The sequence below is a fragment of the Anolis sagrei genome, chromosome X (genome assembly GCF_037176765.1).
Source record: "Anolis sagrei isolate rAnoSag1 chromosome X, rAnoSag1.mat, whole genome shotgun sequence".
NCBI lineage: Eukaryota > Metazoa > Chordata > Lepidosauria > Squamata > Dactyloidae > Anolis > Anolis sagrei.
The window spans coordinates 77,663,468-77,682,906 of record NC_090034.1 but is presented as its reverse complement, the minus strand read 5'-3'; the positions used below and the strand labels follow the sequence as shown (position 1 = coordinate 77,682,906).

The following is a 19,439-nucleotide window of genomic DNA, read 5'->3' as shown; positions in this document are numbered from 1 at the left end:
CCTTTTCTCCTTCTCCTTCTCTCCTTCTCCTTCACCCCTTCTCTCCTTCTCATTCTCTCCTTCTCTCCCTTTCTCCTTCTGTCCTTCTTCTCTCCTTCTCTCCCTTTTCTCTCCTCCTTCTCTCCTTCTCTCCTCCTCCTCCTCCTCCTCCTCCTCCTCCTCCTCCTCCTCCTCCGGACTGCTTGTATGTTCCCCCAACGCCCCACCTCCTCTATCTTGTTCATGCCCAGCATTATTTTTTTTAACTTAATTACATTTGGCCCAGCCATAGTTTTTAAATGTGTTTTGTGCCACTGTTCAATGTTTATGCTATTTGTGAATGAGATTTATTTTAATTGCTTTGTATTAGTATTTGTATTTTGCTTTGCATTGCAATTGTTATTGCTTGTTGTTCTGTCGAGTGCTGGGCCTGTAACAGCTGTACTTTTCTATAGGACGTATACTTTAAGCCCAGCGGGAAGCCAGGGGCGCCTCAAAGAGAGGTTCTCAGGGATTTTTCTGAAGTGATGGTCTTTAGAGTCTTTAATGATGCAACAAAGTCTTTATTATTGAACAAACAACAAATCTTCAATGGTTCAAACAACACTTCAAGGCTTTCTTAGTCTAGTCCTCAATGGGCTGGTACCTGACTTTGATTAACTAAACTTTCTCTGTAGGAAAAACCCTTTTTAACCTCTCCCAGGCTGCTTTCTATCTATACCTCATAGGTGTGGGAACTACTACCGACTCCAGATGCATCTGGGTATCGAGTAGACCTACCAGCCAAGGCTCGAAGATATTTCAGCTGGAATTCCATGGATCTGTAATGATGTTCTCCCTTCGAGAATTCTTAGAAACTTCAGGGCTGTTCCCTCTGATGCTGTGAGCTCTCAGCCAGAGCTTTTGGGACCTTTTCCCTGGAATTTCTGTTTCTGTTTCCCCGGATGTTCCTTTTCCCTGGAAGCTCCTTTTTCCCTGGATGGTTATTGAGAAAGGAAGCTTTTCTACGGGACGAGCTGGTCTACGTCCTATAGCTTAGCTACCTTGTGTGAGACTGCCCAAAAATGGCTCCTTTCCCTCCCGGGGCCCAGAACAAGGGGCGGAGCCAAAGCTTAATTTTGATGGACAGGAGGCCTGTCCTATGACTGAAAAACAGATAACAGAAAGAAAATAAAGTTGGAGCTCCTGGTACAGCCGTACCAGCACACTTGTATTGATGTATTGTTGGGCTCGGCCTCATGTAAGCCGCACCGAGTTCCTTGGGAGATGGTAGCAGGGTATAAATAAAGTATTATTATTATTATTATTATTATTATTATTATTCTGCTTCTGCTTCTTCTTCTTCTTCCTCTGCTTCTGCTTCTTCTTCTTCTGCTGCTGCTCCTGCTCCTGCTGCTTCTTCTGCTGAAGCCGAGCATGCCCCCCCCCCGCCCCAATAAGAGATAATAACTTATAGTTCTGCAAAGGGCCAAGGACAAGTCTCAACCTCAACGCTGCAGGACTTCCTTGACTGGCTCAGTGAAACCTTTTGGACCTTTTCTCATGAATTTCATGCTTTTAATCATTCCCCATGAACCCTTTTGTTTCCCTTTCAAAAACATACTTTTATATGGACTTTTCCTGTTATGACTTATAGGCACATGGTTCCTGCTACATCAAATGTATATATTTTCATATTTTCCTTTGTACTAGTGGCCTTCCCTTGACCTTTTTTTCCTTCCTTTTCCTTACGAAGAAACCCCACCAAAGGAACTGCAAAGCCCCAAACATTCCAGGATTTTTTTATCCACAACTTCCTTTTGCATGAACAATAGCCTGGGCAGCTGGTGGCCCTCGGAGGAATTGCCCAGGCCTCAGCCTGCCCCTTTGGCAAAAATCTTAATCATATTTCCTTCTGAAGGACAAAAGGTCCTCGAAAAACCTTTTGCCTTCACTCTGATTAACTCAGCTATCTCCACCAAGAAACAATCACCCCAGTTTCGCCTACATTGTCTCCATATCTGCTGGCTAGTAAAATCCGGACTTTCCTTTACACATGTTGATTCATTCCACTCAAGGCACAATAGATCAGGCTGGCTTGAGACTTCCCCTTTGTCTCGCTGGCCACATGGCATTATTTTTTTCACATTCATTCATAGATTCCTTTGTGTCCTTTCATCCTGCCTCCCTCTTTTCTGATTTGCTATCGCTGCTAGATGGCAGAAGCCTCCCCATTGGACCCTGCGGACCGCTGGAGCTTCCCGATTGGTCCGGGGGCGCCGGGGGTGGGAGGGCCGCCTCCCAGCTATTCGCCCATTGTCCAATCGCAGTGGAGAGCGGCAGGGAGGCTGGGGCGGGAAGTTTGAACACTGCAACTTTGAAAACTCTATATAAATGGCTGTATCAAATGTATTTCTTTATGCTCTGTCTGACGAATGATTGTGGCTTGGCATCCTCTCAGCTGATTGCTAATAAAAGCCACGGTGGCCATTTTTCTTCAACCTTGGTGAGATTTATTTGGGAAAAATCTGGGAAAATTCTGGGCCTTTCTCCTCTTTCGCTTGCCAATGGTTTCGGACACTCTTTGGAGGGTCTAAGGGCTCCTCCCTCCTGGGCAGGAGCCTCCAAATTCTAGCTCGATGTCACTGCTGCTGCTTCTTCTTCTGCTGCTTCTTCTGCTGCTTCTGCTTCTTCTTCTTATCCCTATCCAGCACACATGGGGGATGATGGAGGTTTTAACCCAACACATAGGTACAGCACGGGGTTGGGCCGCAGTGACCCATTGTAGTCCGCCACCAAACAACAAACGCATGGATACCACAACATTATTTTTATTTCAGGTTTTTTTTTTCTTCCTGGTGGTTGTAAACAAAAGTACACAGTACTTTTCAACTCAGAACATCTTTTTACAGTTCCTTTGCAATACAATAGGGAAAAACAAATGTCACGCTTTCCTAAAGTGCCTATTACATTCATTTCCTTGCCGGGATTGTGCAAATTTGAAGGAGGGAGACAAAACAACAACAACAAGAAAAAGAACAGTATATAGGATACACAATCCAGGGGGTTTGGTGCTAAATGGGTTACAACCAATCCTATATAGCAGGCATGGGCAAACTTCGGCTCTCCATATGTTTTGGACTTAAGCAGCTGAAGAAGGAAAGGAAGGGGCCTGGAGTCAGGAATTGTGGGAGTTGAAGTCCAAAACACCTGGAGGGCCGAAGTTTGCCCTTTCTTTTTTGTCGTGTCAGGAGCGACTTGAGAAACTGCCCATGCCTGCTATATATCCTCATTAGCAATATCGCCTCCCCAGCCTCTCGTTTCTGGGCTGGACAGTTCTTGAAATACTCAGGTTCCCATCATTCCTGGCCACTGATTATGCTGGCGGGTGATGATGGAAATTGGGCGTCTAATGACACCATAAGCTTAGCAAATGTTGATCTTAAGCATATCCTTTAAGTTGCTTGCTTACTCTAGAGTAGCACCACAGTCTTTGAACATCACAGTAATTTCCCCCCCTCCCACACGCACATTGTTATTATCTAATGAATATATATCCCATTTATTAATACTGATTTGGATTAACAAACATGCAAAAGAAATATTTTGTCTCTCCTCAGCCCTTCATCATTGGGTGTAGTAAATAGTAATGAACACTAGGGGGCAGCAAAATGTAGAATGGGAACAAATGACATTAAAATACTGGGTTGTGAATTTTCTGAGCTGTATGACCATGTTCCAAGAAGCATTCTCTCCTGACATTTCGCCTGTATCTAAGGCAGGCATCCTCAGAGGTTGTGAGGTTTGTTGGAAACGAGGCAAGTGGGATTTATATATCTGTGGAATATTGGGAAAATTAGATGTATATATCTATGCAATATGAAGAAAATAGGGTTTATATATCTGTGGAATATGGGGAAAATTAGGTTTATATATCTATGGAATATGAAGAAAATAGGGTTTATATATCTGTTGAATATGTGGAAAATAGGGTTTAAATATCTGTGGAATATGGGGAACATGGGGTTTATATATCTATGGAATATGAGGAAAATAGGGTTTATATATGTATGGAATATGGGGAAAATTGGGTTTATGTATCTATGGAATATGAGGAAAAAAGGGTTTATATATCTGTGCAATATGAGGAAATAGGGTTTATATATCTGTGAAATATGGGGAAAATGGGGTTTATATATCTAGCTAATCACCTCCCAACAAATAATTCTCCCAGTCAATAAGAGGCCAGACCTTGAAACTGCTAGGCCATTCAATGCTAATCAAGGTGGCCAATTGAAACATTCACACCAACCTCAAACAGACAAGAGTTCTTTCTGACTGTGAGAGCCGTTCAGGAGTGGAACTCTCTACCCCGGAGTATGGTGGAGGCTTCTTCTTTGGAAGCTTTTAAATAGAGGCTGGATGGCCATCTGTCAGGGGTGATTTGAATGCAATATTCCTGCTTCTTGGCAGGGGGCTGGACTGGATAGCCCAGGAGGTCTCTTCCAACTCTTTTATTCTATGATTCTAAAGATATATAAACCCCATTTTCCTAGTTTCCAACAGACCTCACAACCTCTGAGGATGCCTGCCATAGATGCAGGCGAAACGTCAGGAGAGAATGCTTCTAGAATATGGCCAGAAAGGCCAAAAAAAACTACAACCACCCAGTGAATCAGGCCACGAAAGCCTTCGACAGTACATTGACATTAAAATAAATAGGCAACAATGATTGATTGATAAATAAATAAATAAACAAACAAACAAATAAATAAGACATATACATTTCACAGCTGGCATATTTGATAACTATCTCTAGTCTTCCATCAAAGGCAATGCATAAAAATAAAAGATGGAAGGAAATACAGTGAAGTTTGCTTCCATGTAGAAAAATATTTTCTGAAGTTTTGAGGTAATTAAGGCTGTAAAAACTCAAAAGCAATGTGGGGTTTTTTTAGGTTTCTTCCCATTTTGCCTTGTTTTGATAAAAAATAATAATGCACTATAAACTTTTTTACCTCCAAATGATATATTTCTATATCTTTCAAGATGTGACTTGCACATGGCAGGCACAAGCGGAAACTTTTTCTTTTTTCAAAAGTGAAAAGAAAACATACACACACACACACATACATATGCTGTGAGTTTTCTGGGCTGTATGGCCATGTTCCAGATGCATTCTCTCCTGACGTTTCGCCCACATCTATGGCAGGCATCCTCAGAGGTTGTGAGGTCTGTTGGAAACTAGGCAAGTAGGGTTTATATATCTGTGGAATAATGTCCAGGGTGGGAGAAAGAGCTCTTGTCTGTTGAAGGCAAGTTTGAAAGTTGCCATTGGCCAGCTTGATTAGCAATGAATAGCCTTGCAGCTTGGCTGCTTCCTGTTTGGGGGAATCCTTTGTTGGGAGGTGATTAGCTGGCCCGGAGCTCCCGGTGGCACAGTGGGTTAAACCACTGAGCTACTGAACTTGCTGACTGAAAGGTTGGTAGTTCGAATCTGGGGGGGTGGAGTGAGCTTCAACTGTTAGCCCCAGCTTCTGGCAATCTAGCAGTTTGAAAAAATGCAAATGTGAGTAGATCAATAAGTACCGCTTCTGTGGGAAAGTAATGGCTCTCCGTACAGTCATGCTGGCCACATAACCTAGGAGGCATCTATGGACAACGGCAGTTCTTCAGCTTAGAAATGGAGATGAGCACCAACCCCCAGAGTTGGACACGACTGGACTTAATGTCAGGGAAAAACCTTTATCATTACATTAGCTGGCCCTGATTGTTTCCTTCCTGGAATTCCTTTGTGTACTGAGTGTTGCTCTTTATTAACTGTTATTATTTTGGAGTTTTCAAATACTGGGAGACGGATTTTGTTCATTTTCATGGTTTTCTCCTTTCTGTTGAAATTGTCCAGGTGCTTGTGGATTTTTGTGTTGTCTGACATGGTGACTGTTATGGACATTTCACAGATATATAAACCCCATTTTCCTAGTTTCCAACAGACCTCACAACCTCTGAGGATGCCTGCCATAGATGTGGGCGAAACGTCAGGAGAGAATGCTTCTGGAATATGGCCAGACAGCCTGGAATACTCACAACAACTCGGTGATTCTGGCCATGAAAGCCTTCAACAACATGAAAAAGAAAATGTATGTTTTGATTCTGGAAGTGAAAAAGAAAATGAAGAATCAACATATAACAGGGACATCACTCACATGGAAGAGAAGAAGAAATGAGAAAAGGGGCTCATCAAAATTTCCAGGGGACTGTGCAAATTAGAAAGGAATACGTTTTTTGCGACACAGGTCTTTGGGCAGAACCGGGGAAAGATTCAGACATCGCTCGGAGATCTGGATCGGAAAGGCATGGTCGGAGAGATGCAGCTGCAACAGATAGTCCATAAGACCTTCTGGATTTCTTGATTCCTGAAAGCATATATCACAGGGTTGATCATCGAGTTGTAAGTAGCGGGGAGCACAGTCACATAGGTGTAGAGGGCCGGGTAGGTGTAGTCTCCGAGGAGGCAATAAATGGCGAAGGGCAACCAGCAGGAGGCAAAGGTCCCCAGGATGACGGCCAGCGTGGAGATGCCTTTCCTGGTGGTGACGTAGTGCGAGGTGGCCAGGAAGTGTCTCTGGAGGGCGATCTGCTGGGCATGCCGACAGACGATCTTGCAGATCTGCACATAGAGCTGCAACATCATGGCAAAGATCATGAAGAAGGAAATGGAGAGGATGATGAGGTTGTTCTTGGTCAAGGGCGTGACGATGCTGCAGCTGGCTTGGTCCTCCAGGCAGTTCCACCCCAGGACGGGCAAGACCCCGAAGCAGATGGAGACCCCCCAGGTGAGGAGGAGCATGATGTATGTCCGGGTGACGGTCCGCTCGGAGTAGTAGGTCAGTGCGTTGTAGAGGGACAGGTAGCGGTCAATGGTGATGGCGAGGAGGCTGCCCACGCTGGCCGTGAAGGAGCAGACCAGGAGGCCCACTGTGAGCAGGTTCACCACCTGGGACTGGATGCAGTACACAAAGGCAAAGTGGAATATCAGACCCAAGCCAGCCAAGAGGTCCGCCGTGGCCAGGCTCCCGATCAGCAGGAACATCGGCGTCCGGAAGGCAGGCGTGTAGAAGATGATGGCCACCACAATGGCATTCTCGCAGGAGATGATGGTCCCAGAAACACAAAGCACCACATCCCAGGGGTTCAAGGGAAGAGGCGGCGACTCAGAGAGGTACAAGGACCCGCTGCGGTTGTCGGGCACAAACCAGCCCAGCTGCTCATCGTAGGTGGCGTTGGGGACCACGTCCTCTTTCATGCTGTCTACCTGCAAGAGGAAAATGAAGATGGACTTATGGTTTACTCCAGTGGTTCTTAACCTGTGGGCTGCGAAGACAAAAATCTGGTCCGCGAGCCTCCTTCCTCTCTATTTATTGATTTTATTTATTTTATTTCCGCTCCTTTCATGCCACCTGCCACACCTTCGCTGTTGCTGACCATGTTCTGCATCTGGTTCCCCACTCTTCATGTAGTTGGGGTTGTCAGATTAGATTTGCAGTGCAATTCCATGAACACCAGTGGTTCTTAACCTGTGGGCCGTGGACTACCAGTGCGCCAGAGTTTTTAATCAGTTTTCAATTACTGTATATACTCGAGTATATGCCTAGTTTTTCAGCCCCTTTTTTAGGCTGAAAAAGCTCCCCTCGGCTTATACTCGAGTCAAGGTTATTTATTCTTTTACTCTGTTATTAGTATTATTTTATTACATTTATTACTTTACTCTATTATTATATTTACATTATTTTGCTCTATTATTATCCTATTTATTATTTGACCCTATTATTATTATTATTATTACATCCATTATTTTAATCTTATTATTATTATTATTATTATTATTATTATTACAGTATTTTACCCTATTATTACTACATTTATTATTTTACTCTATTATTACTGTTTTTATTGCATTTTTATTATTTTACTGTATTATTTTTATTATATTTATTATTTTAATAATAAGTACATTTACATTGAAGGAGTTTAGAATAATGGTTTAATAGGAGTTGGGCAGTGTTATCTTAAATTAAAGTTTTATGTAAATACTAGCTGTCCCCTGCCATGCGTTGCTGTGGCCCACATGGGGGTTCTGTGTGGGAGGTTTGGCCCAATTCTATCGTTGGTGGGGTTCAGAATGCTCTGTGATTGTAGGTGAACTACAAATCCCAGCAACTACAACTCCCAAATCTCAAGATTCTATTTCCCCCAAACTCCACCAGTGTTCACATTTGGGCATATTGAGTATTCGTTTAGAGTTTGGTCCAGATCCATCATTGTTTGAGTTCACAGTGATCTCTGGATGTAGGTGAACTACAACTCCTAAACTCAAGGTCAATGCCCACCAAACCCTTCCAGGATTTTCTGTTGGTCATGGGAGAACTGTGTGCCAAGTTTGCCCCAATTCCATCGTTGGTGGGGTTCAGAATGCTCTTTGATTGTAGGTGAACTATAAATCCCAGCAACTACAACTCCCAAATGGCAAAATCAAAAAATTTTGAGTGACGGACATACATTGCGTTGCTAGGTGTCTTGTGTCCAAATTTGGTGCCAATTGCCCCAGTGGTTTTTGAGTTCTGTGAATACCACAAACGAACATTACATTTTTATTTATATAGATTCAGAAACATTTAGTCCATTGATGCCTCAATTAATATAATTTTATTGGTATCTATTTTTATTGTGAAATTGACCCATAGAGGATGCATCTCCCACCCTCGTCTTATACTCAATACATTTTCCCATTTTTTTGTGATCAAATTAGGTGTCTCGGCTTATATTCGGGTCGGCTTATACTCGAGTATATACGGGTAGTTTTTCTTTTAATCATTACATCTAGCCAATCACATTGTCACTGTGATTGTGTTTATTGTAATTTTATATCATTATGCATTCATATGTTTTATGTAATTATGATGTTGTTTATTGTTTTCGTTTTTATTTGGCTGCAATTTGTTGTTTGGGTTTGGCCTCATGTAAGCCACCCCGAGTCCCCATCGGGGAGATGGTGGCAGGGTATAAATAAATATTATTATCATTATTATTATTATTATTATTATTATTATTATTATTAGGGAATAATGCTATCGGAACATGGCAATACAGCTCGAAAAACTCATGGGATACTTTTTGGCCAGGGCCTACCATGAGATGCTAGTGTACCCAGCCCCCCCCCCTCTCAATTTTCCCCTGTTTTCTCAAATAAAACCATCTAGACAAAGGAAACAGCTGTCACTTATCAATATATATCCTCCTCCTCCCCTTGACGTCAACAGACATTTCCTCTGGTGATGGTGACCTCATCATCCTTTCATTGGCTTTGATTCTTTCTTTCCCTCCCTCTCCCCACATCTCTTTCTCTCTCATGCATACAGACATACACACACCCCCAAAGCAGGCAATAAGGATTCACTGTAAGGGAGATTGAAACATTCACACTTCGCTCCAGCAGACAAGAGTTCTTTGTCCCATCCTGGTCTTTCCACAGATATATAAACCCACTTTCCTAGTTCCAACAGACCTCACTACCTCTTGCGACAGATGCAGGCGAAACGTCAGGAGAGAATGCCTCTAGAACATAGCCATATAGCCCGAAAAAACCTACAACAACCCTGTAAGGGAGATTGTTTTGGTGACCTTCCAAGCCTCGCTCCCAGCCAGGATCCACTTCCCAGCCACAGACCCAGCAGAGAATGCTGCCGGGGCTGGATCTACACTGCCATATAACCCAGATTATTTGAGCTCCCTTCCACACAGATGAATAAAATCCCACATTATCTGATTTGAACTGGTATTGTGGACTCAGATAACTCAGTTCAAAGCAGAGACTGCAGGATTTTCTGCCATGATATTCTGGGTTATGTCACTGGGTTATACAATATGCTTCTTCTACACTGTCCTGATATCCGAGGTTGTGATCCCTGATGATGTGCTTATCCCAGATTATATATCTGCCAGTGGAGACACCTATAACACAGTTCAAAGCAGATAACCCAGGATCAGATCCAGAGGCAGCCCTAGGTAATTTTCAATGGTAAGCAAACAGTATTTTGCCCCCCCCCCCCCAACCAATCACTGATATATATTTTCTGTTCGTCGTGGGAGTTCTGTGAGCCATATTTGGTTCAATTCCATCATTGGTGGAGTTCAGAATGCTCTTTGATTGTAGGTGAACTATACATCCCAGTAACTACAACTCGCATATGTCAAGGCCTATTTCCCCCCCAAGAGCGCCTCAAGAGCACCCCTGGGCAAAATCAACGATACTCCAAATGCTTACTTTGCGTAATGGGTTGAGCTGCCCCTGATCAGATCCTGGGTTATATGGATGATGTAGAACGGGCTTAAGAGTGTCACGTGGTCCAGCTCAAAGCAGATAACGTGGATCAACAATGTGATGTGGTGGCAAAAAAAGCCAATGGGATTTTGGCCTGCATCAATAGGAGCATAGTGTCTAGGTCCAGGGAAGTAATGCTACCCCTCTATTCTGCTTTGGTTAGACCACACCTGGAATATTGTGTCCAGGCCCGTAGCCAGGATTTCATTTCGGGGGGGGGGGGGGGGGGGGTGAATCTTTTTCAGGGGGGGGGGGGTTGGGGGGGGTTGAGTCCGAGTGAAAGAGGGTCTAGCCTAGCAAACCCTTTGGATCATTACCCCAATACCTCCATGCATATGGGATATATTGAGTATGGTGATCAGATCATAATATGAATAAACATAACAGTTTAAATAATGCACCAGTAAGGCCTTTTTGCGAACCACCATGAGAATTTTTTTTGGGGGGGGGGGGCTGAAGCCCCTCAAGCCCCCCCCCCACCCCCACCCCGGCTACATGCCTGATTGTGTCTAATTCTGGGCACCACAATTCAAGAGAGACATTGACAAGTTGGAATGTGTCCAGAGGAGGGTGACTAAAATGATAAAGGGTCTGGAGAACAAGCCCTATGAGGAGCGGCTTAAGGAGCTGGGCATGTTTGGCCTGAAGAAGAGAAGGCTGAGAGGAAATATGATAGCCATGTATAAATATGTGAGAGGAAGCCACAGGGAGGAGGGAGCAAGCTTGTTTTCTGCTTCCCTGGAGACTAGGACGCGGAACAATGGCTTCAAACTACAAGAGAGGAGATTCCATCTGAACATGAGGAAGAACTTCCTGATTGTGAGAGCCGTTCAGCAGTGGAACTCTCTGCCCCGGAGTGTGGTGGAGGCTCCTTCTTTGGAAGCTTTTAAACAGAGGCTGGATGGCCATCTGTCAGGGCTGATTTGAATGCAATATTCCTGCTTCTTGGCAGGGGGTTGGACTGGATTGCCCATGAGGTCTCTTCCAACTCTTTGATTCTATGATTTTCTGCTTTGATAATCTGGATTGTACAGCCTGGGGAATTTGGAACCTAAAAGCATGCCTAGGTCCCTCTCTGCTTCCTGTGGGGTGGCATAGATACCCTTTGGAAGTCCTTTGGGTTGTTTTTGGGATGCCGAAGGGCAACCCATTACGCAAAGTAAGCATTTGCGGTATAGTTGATTTTGCCCAGGGGCGTTCTTGTGGCGCTCTTGGGGGAAAATAGACCTTGACATATGCGAGTTGTAGTTACTGGGATGTATAGTTCATCTACAATCAAAGAGGATTCTGAACTCCACCAATGATGGAATTGAACCAAATATGGCACACAGAACTCCCACGACGAACAGTGATTGGTTGGGGGGCGGGGGCGCCAAAATACTGTTTGCTTACCGTTGAAAATTACCTAGGGCCGCCTCTGCCGAAGAGGCACTTTCTGAAAAAAGTGAATAAAATCCCACGTTATTGGCTTTGAACTGGGTTATATGGCTGTGTGGACTCAGACAACACAGTTTAAAGCAGATATTGTGGGGTTTTATGCCTTGATATTCTGGAATATAGGACTGTGTGGCCCATTGTTTTCAGTGGTTACTCCCAGATGAGTGGTTGAAGGATTGCAATCTCTAGGGGTATCTACACTATAGAATGAATGAAGTTTGATCCCACTTTAATTGCCATGCTATGGAATGCTGGGATTGCTGTTTCGTGAAGCACCAGCCATCTTATAAAGGTACAACTCCTATGATTGCATAACATTGAGCCATGGCAGTTAAAGTGGTATCAAATAGTAATATTTATTTAGTTATTTATATCTCACTTAATCTCTCCCTATATAGGCTCATAATCAAAAACATGACAACTTCAAATATACAATAATAGAACAGCATACCAGGATATACTACCTGTAGTAATTATATTTAATATATTTGTATTACTATATTACAATATTATACTATACTAGCTTTACCCGCCACGCGTTGCTGTGGCCAGCCTTCTCTCCCTCTTTCTCTGCTTCTTTCACTCCTTCCTTCATTCTGTTTTCTTCTTTCCTTTCTTCCTACTCTACCTGTTTACTTCCTTCCTTCGCTGTTTGCTTTCATCCTTCCTTCTCCTTATTTCTTTCCTTCCCTGTGTCTTTCTCTCCTTCTTTCTGTTTTTCCTTTGCTGCGTCTTTCCTCCCTTCCCTTTTTTCTTTCCTTCTCTCCTCCTTCCTTCTGTACCTCTTTCCTTCCTCCTCCCTTTTTCTTTTCCTTCCTCTTTGTCTCTCTTTCTCTTTCCTTCCTTCCTTCGGTCGGTAGTTCCATACTTCCTTTTCTTTCTTTCTTTTTTCTTTCCTTCCCTCCCTTTCTCTTCTTCATTTGCTTTATGTCCTCCCTTGCCTTTTCTTCTGTCCTTTTGTCCTTCCTTTCCTTCGTTCCTAGACCTGCTCCTTTCTTCTTCCTTCCTTCCTTCCTTTCTCCCTTGTTTCCCATGCTCCTCTCTCTCTTTCTTCTTTCTTTCCCACCTTTCTTCCCTCATATACTTTCCCAACTTCTCCTTCCTTCCTTTTTTCATACACCTTCCCTTCCCCTTCCCTCCTTTTGTTTATTTCCTACCTTTCTTCTCTGATATACCTGCCTTCCTTCCTTCTTTCCTTCCTTCCTACACCTTCCCTTCCCCTTCCCACTTTTCTTCTTTCTTTCCTTCTTTCCTTCTCTCCTCCTTCCTTCTGTACCTCTTTCCTTCCTCCTCCCTTTTTCTTTTCCTTCCTCTTTGTCTCTCTTTCTCTTTCCTTCGCTCTGTAGTTCCATACTTCCTTTTCTTTCTTCCTTCCTTCCTTCCCTCCCTTTCTCTTCTTCATTTGCTTTCTTTCCTCCCTTGCCTTTTCTTCTGTCCTTTCGTCCTTCCTTTCCTTCGTTCCTACACCTTCCTTTCTGCTCCTTTCTTCTTCCTTCCTTCCTTTCTCCCTTGTTTCCCATGCTCCTCTTTCTCTTTCTTCTTTCTTTCCTGCCTTTCTTCCCTCATATACTTTCCCAACTTCTCTTTCCTTCCTTTTTTCATACACCTTCCCCTTCCCTCCTTTTGTTTATTTCCTACCTTTCTTCTCTGATATACCTGCCTTCCTTCTTTCCTTCCTTCCTTCCTACACCTTCCCTTCCCCTTCCCACTTTTCTTTTTTGTTTCCTTTTCTTCTTTCCTTCTCTCCTCCTTCCTTCTGTACCTCTTTCCTTCCTCCTCCCTTTTTCTTTTCCTTCCTCTTTCTCTCTCTTTCTCTTTCCTTCCTTCCTTCCTTCGCTCTGTAGTTCCATACTTCCTTTTCTTTCTTTCTTTCCTTCCCTCCCTTTCTCTTCTTCATTTTCTTTCTTTCCTCCCTTGCCTTTTCTTCTGTCCTTTCGTCCTTCCTTTCCTTCGTTCCTAGACCTTCCCTTCTGCGCCTTTCTTCTTCCTTCCTTCCTTTCTCCCTTTCTTCCTTCCTCTCTTTCTTTCTTCTTTCTTTCCTACCTTTCTTCCTTCCTATACCTTCCCAACTTCTCCTTCCTTCCTTTTTTCATATACCTTCCCTTCCCCTTCCCTCCATTTGTTTATTTCCTACCTTTCTTCTCTGATATACCTGCCTTCCTTCTTTCCTTCCTACACCTTCCCTTCCCCTTCCCACTTTTCTTCTTTCTTTCCTTCTTTTCTTCCTTCTTTCCTTCCTATTTACACCCCTTCCCCTCATTTCCGTCCTTCCATCCCTCACCCGCTTCCTTCCCTCCTTCCCGTTCCTCATCGTCCCCTATGGCGGCGTCCTTCCTTCCCTGGAGCCAGACGCCGGTGTGCGGGGCATGGGGGAAGGGGCGGGGCAGCGATGGGAAGGGGTGTGGCTTGCGCGGAGGGGGCGTGGTGCAGTCATGTACGCGCGCCGGGCGATTCCTCTGCACATGCTCCGTTTGGTTGTGTAATTGTGAGTTTGTTGGGTTTTTTTGAGTTGTGATGAGTGTTCTGCATACCTTGTGGTTTGAGGTATGCGTACGCCAAGTTTGGTAATTTTTCGTCCGGGGGTTTTCGCGTTTTGCAGCCCCTAACGATGCCCTTTTGGATTTTATATATATAGATTGCTATATCGTATTAGTATTATTAATATTATATTGTATTCATAGAATCATAGAATCAAAGAGTTGGAAGAGACCTCATGGGCCATCCAGTCCAACCCCATTTTGCCAAGAAGCAGGAATATTGCATTCAAATCACCCCTGACAGATGGCCATCCAGCCTCTGTTTAAAAGCTTCCAAAGAAGGAGCCTCCACCACACTCCGGGGCAGAGAGTTCCACTGCTGAACGGCTCTCACAATCAGGAAGTTCTTCCTCATGTTCAGATGGAATCTCCTCTCTTGTAGTTTGAAGCCATTGTTCCGCGTCCTAGTCTCCAGGGAAGCAGAAAACAAGCTTGCTCCCTCCTCCCTGTGGCTTCCTCTCACATATTTATACATGGCTATCATATCCCCTCTCAGCCTTCTCTTCTTCAGGCTAAACATGCCCAGCTCCTTAAGCCGCTCCTCATAGGGCTTGTTCTCCAGACCTTTTATCATTTTAGTCGCTCTCCTCTGGACACATTCCAGCTTGTCAATATCTCTCTTGAATTGTGGTGCCCAGAATTGGACACAATATTCCAGATGTGGTCTAACCAAAGCAGAATAGAGGGGTAGCATTACTTCCCTAGATCTAGACACTATGCTCCTATTGATGCAGGCCAAAATCCCATTGGCTTTTTTTATTCCGTTATAACATGATTATCAATATTATATGTATAGACAATGCATTATATAATTAGCATATAATCTACTACTATCTATATAAAATTAGTAATGTAATATAATATATTATGTACTATATATACTACAACTTATGATATAGTGCAATATATTATGCAATACTAATAGTATAATATAAAGGTAAAAGTAAAGGTTTCCCCTGAGAATCATAGAATCCTAGAGTTGGAAGAGACCTCATGGGCCATCCATTCAAATTGCATTCAAAGCACCCCCGACAGATGGCCATCCAGCCTCTGTTTAAATGCTTCCAAAGAAGGAGCCTCCACCACACTCTGAGGCAGAGAGTTCCACTGCTGAACAGCTCTCACTGTTATAAAGTTCTTCCTAATGTTCAGGTGGCATTAAGTCTAGTCGAGTCCGACTCTGGGGGTTGGTCTTATCTCCATTTCGAAGCCAAAGAGCCAGCGTTGTCTGTAGACATCTCCAAGGTCATGTGGCCAACTAAGATTGTGCGATGCTAATAATATAATATAATATATAAAATATTAATAATACTACTATAATGCAAGACAATATAATAATACAATATATTGTGTCATTATAATAATACTAATATATTAATTATAATACTGCTGGTAAGACATAATAATATATGATGATAATACTATTTTATTATTGGGTATTGATAATAATATTGTAATGCAATAATAATACTAATAATAATACAATATAATAATATAATCATTATATATTATATGTAATATTAGTAATAATATTGCAGTATGCTGGTATAATACAATAGAGTAATATATAATACTAATATTGTGATATGCTAATAAAATAATATATTGTATATACATGTAATATTGATAATATTATAATGTAATACAATATAATACTAATAATAATACAATATAACAATAAATTATAATATTGTAAGATTATAATACAATTGTAATACTATAATACTAATAATAGTATAATATAATGATATATAATAATATTGTAATTATACTAATATATTAATTATAATACTACTGGTAATATATAATAATATATGATGATAATATTGTTTTATTATTGGGTATTGATAATAATATTGTAATATAATGCTAATAATAATACAATATAACATTATTATAGTATAATATTGTAATACTATAATACTATTATATTATAATAATATATAATAATTTATTTTTATTTATTTGTCGTGTCAGAGCAACCAGTCCCTTATATTATATAATAATATTGTAGTGTAATTATACTAATAAATTAATTATAATTCAACTGGTAATATATAATATATGATAATAGTACAATATAATACTAATGATAATATGATTTAATAATATATAATAATACTGTAATATAATAGAATATTAATAATACAAGATAATAATATATAATAATATTGTAATATAATATTACTAATATATTAATTATAATACAACTGGGAATATATAATAAATGCTAAAAATACAATATAATACTAATAATAATACAATATAATACTATATAATAATACTGTAATACAAAAAGAATATTAATAATACAATAATATGTAATAATATTGTTATATTATAATACTAATAAATTAATTATAATACAACTGATAATATATAATAGTATATGATGATAATACTGTTTAATTATTGTGTATTGGTAATAATATTGTAATACAATACTAATAATAATACAATGTAACAATATATAATATAATATTGTAAGGTAATTATACTAATATATTAATTATAATACAACTGGGAATATATAATAGTATATGATGATAATACTGTTATTATTGGGTATTGATAATAATATTGTAATACAATATATTACTAATAATAGTACAATATAATAATACATCATAATACTGTAATATTATAATAATATTGTAATACTACAATACTAATAATACTACAATATAATAATATATAAAATATTGTAATATAATTACACTAATATATTAATTATAATTCAACCGGTAATATATAATAGTATACGATGATAATACTGTTATTATTGGGAATTGATAATAATATTGTAATACAATATAATACTAATAATACAATATAACAATACATCATAATATTGTAATATAATTATACTAATATATTAATTATAATACAACTGGCAATATATAATAGTATATGATGATAATACTGTTATTATTGGGTATCGATAATAATATTGTAATACTATAATACTAATAATAGTACAATATAATAATATATCATAATATTGTAATATAATTCTACTAATGTATTAATTATAATTCAACATGTAATATATAATAGTATATGATGATAATACTGTTATTATTGGGTATCGATAATAATATTGTAATACAATATAATACTAACAATATAACAATATATTATATTGTAATATCATAATAATATTGTAATACTATAATACTAATAATAGTACAATATAATGTTGTAATATAATTATGCTCATATATTAATTATAATACAACTGGTAATATATAATAGTATACGATGATAAAACTGTTATTATTGGGTATTCATAATATTGTAATACAATAATACTAATAATAGTACAATATAATAATACATCATAATATTGTAATATAATTATACTAATATATTAATTATAATTCAACTGGTAATATATAATAGTATACGATGATAAAACTGTTATTATTGGGTATTCATAATATTGTAATACAATAATACTAATAATAGTACAATATAATAATACATCATAATATTGTAATATAATTATACTAATATATTAATTATAATTCAACTGGTAATATATAATAGTATATGATGATAATACTGTTATTATTGGGAATTGATAATAATATTGTAATATAATTATACTAATATATTAATTATAATACAACTGGTAATATATAATAGTATATGATGATAATACTGTTATTATTGGGAATTGATAATAATATTGTAATATAATTATACTAATATATTAATTATAATACAACTGGTAATATATAATAGTATATGATGATAATACTGTTATTATTGGGAATTGATAATAATATTGTAATATAATTATACTAATATATTAATTATAATACAACTGGTAATATATAATAGTATATGATGATAATACTGTTATTATTGGGTATTCATAATATTGTAATACAATAATACTAATAATAGTACAATATAATAATACATCATAATATTGTAATATAATTATACTAATATATTAATTATAATTCAACTGGTAATATATAATATATGATAATAATACAATATAATACTACTAATAATGCAATTTAATAATATATAATAATAATATTGGGTTGTGGTAGGTTTTTGCGAGCTATATGGCCATGCTCTAGAGGCATTCTCTCCTGACGTTTCACCTCCATCTATGGCAAGCATCCTCAGAGGTCGTGAGGCGATATAATATAGCAATATAACAATACTAATACATTAATTACAATACTACTGGTAATATAGACTAATATATGATGATGATACTGTTGTATTTCTTGGGGCCACACCAGGCATGTAGCCAGGGGGGGGGCTCGGGGGGCTTCAGCCCCCCCCGAAATTTTCATGTTGGTTCACGAAAAGGCCTTATTGGTGCATTATTTAAACTGTTATGTTTATTCATATCATGATCTGATCACCATACTCATTATATCCCATATGCATGGGGGTATTGGGGTAATGATACAAAAGGTTTGCTAGGCTAGACCCTCTTTCACTCAGACTCAGCCCCCCCCCGAAACCCAGCCCCCCCCCGAAACCCCCCCTGAAAAAAAATTCAGCCCCCCCCGAAACGAAATCCTGGCTACGGGCCTGGGCCACACCAAAACTACAGATCCCACGCATGCAATTTGGCAAGGAAGAGCCAAGTCTTTGAGGCTCACCTTGAGGCCGAGGGAAGGATGCCAGGAAAAGGCTGGAGAAGACCCTACCTGGGCGGCTGCGCATCCAAAGGCTCCTGCCGCTGATGCTGGTGCTGGTGCTGATGCGGAAGTGGAGTCTGCGTCGTCCGGCCAGGAGCCGCAGCGCGAGGCTGGGGCTTGGAGTTCTAATAGGCGCGGAGCCCCCTTTTCCCGCGGGGTGACTCACGGCCCCGCCCCCTCTCCCATCCGCTGGGGGCTCCTGAGTGACGTCAACCAGCGGCGGGAGCCAATCGGCCGGCGGGCTGCGGCTGGAGAATTTCATTCATAAAAAAAATAACAATAATACAAAAAAGCTCGGGGCGGAGCCTCCAATCAAAGAGAACCGCAGCGCGGGCGGAGGCGGGGGCGGGGCCAGGCCTCCCACGGTGTCCTTCCAAAAGTCCTCTGTTGCAGAAAGGAAGGAAAGAAGAGAACCCCCAACAGCCCTTGTCTTATTTTATGTGGAAGGGCCCA

At 40.1% G+C, this 19,439-nt stretch overlaps 1 protein-coding gene across 2 annotated transcripts; it reads right to left on the bottom strand.

The window, feature by feature from the left end:
* Positions 1-3,816: 3,816 nt before the first annotated feature.
* GPR3 (G protein-coupled receptor 3) lies at positions 3,817-19,192 on the bottom strand. Of its 2 annotated transcripts, none has more exons than XM_060784384.2 (2): positions 18,948-19,192; positions 3,817-7,273 (listed from the first exon to the last, which is right to left on the bottom strand). In XM_060784384.2, the coding sequence occupies exon 2, from the start codon at positions 7,262-7,264 to the stop codon at positions 6,281-6,283; it is 984 nt and encodes a 327-aa protein (XP_060640367.2). In that variant the 5' UTR covers positions 7,265-7,273; positions 18,948-19,192; the 3' UTR covers positions 3,817-6,280. The 2 variants fall into 2 exon arrangements, with proteins under 2 accessions (XP_060640367.2, XP_060640368.2); XM_060784385.2 differs by having other exon boundaries at positions 18,996-19,192.
* Positions 19,193-19,439: the final 247 nt, after the last annotated feature.

What these genes read in the sequence shown, in the direction of transcription:
- GPR3 (XM_060784384.2), bottom strand. Translation starts at nt 7,264, where the DNA reads ATGAAAGAGGACGTGGTCCCCAACGCCACCTACGATGAGCAGCTGGGC.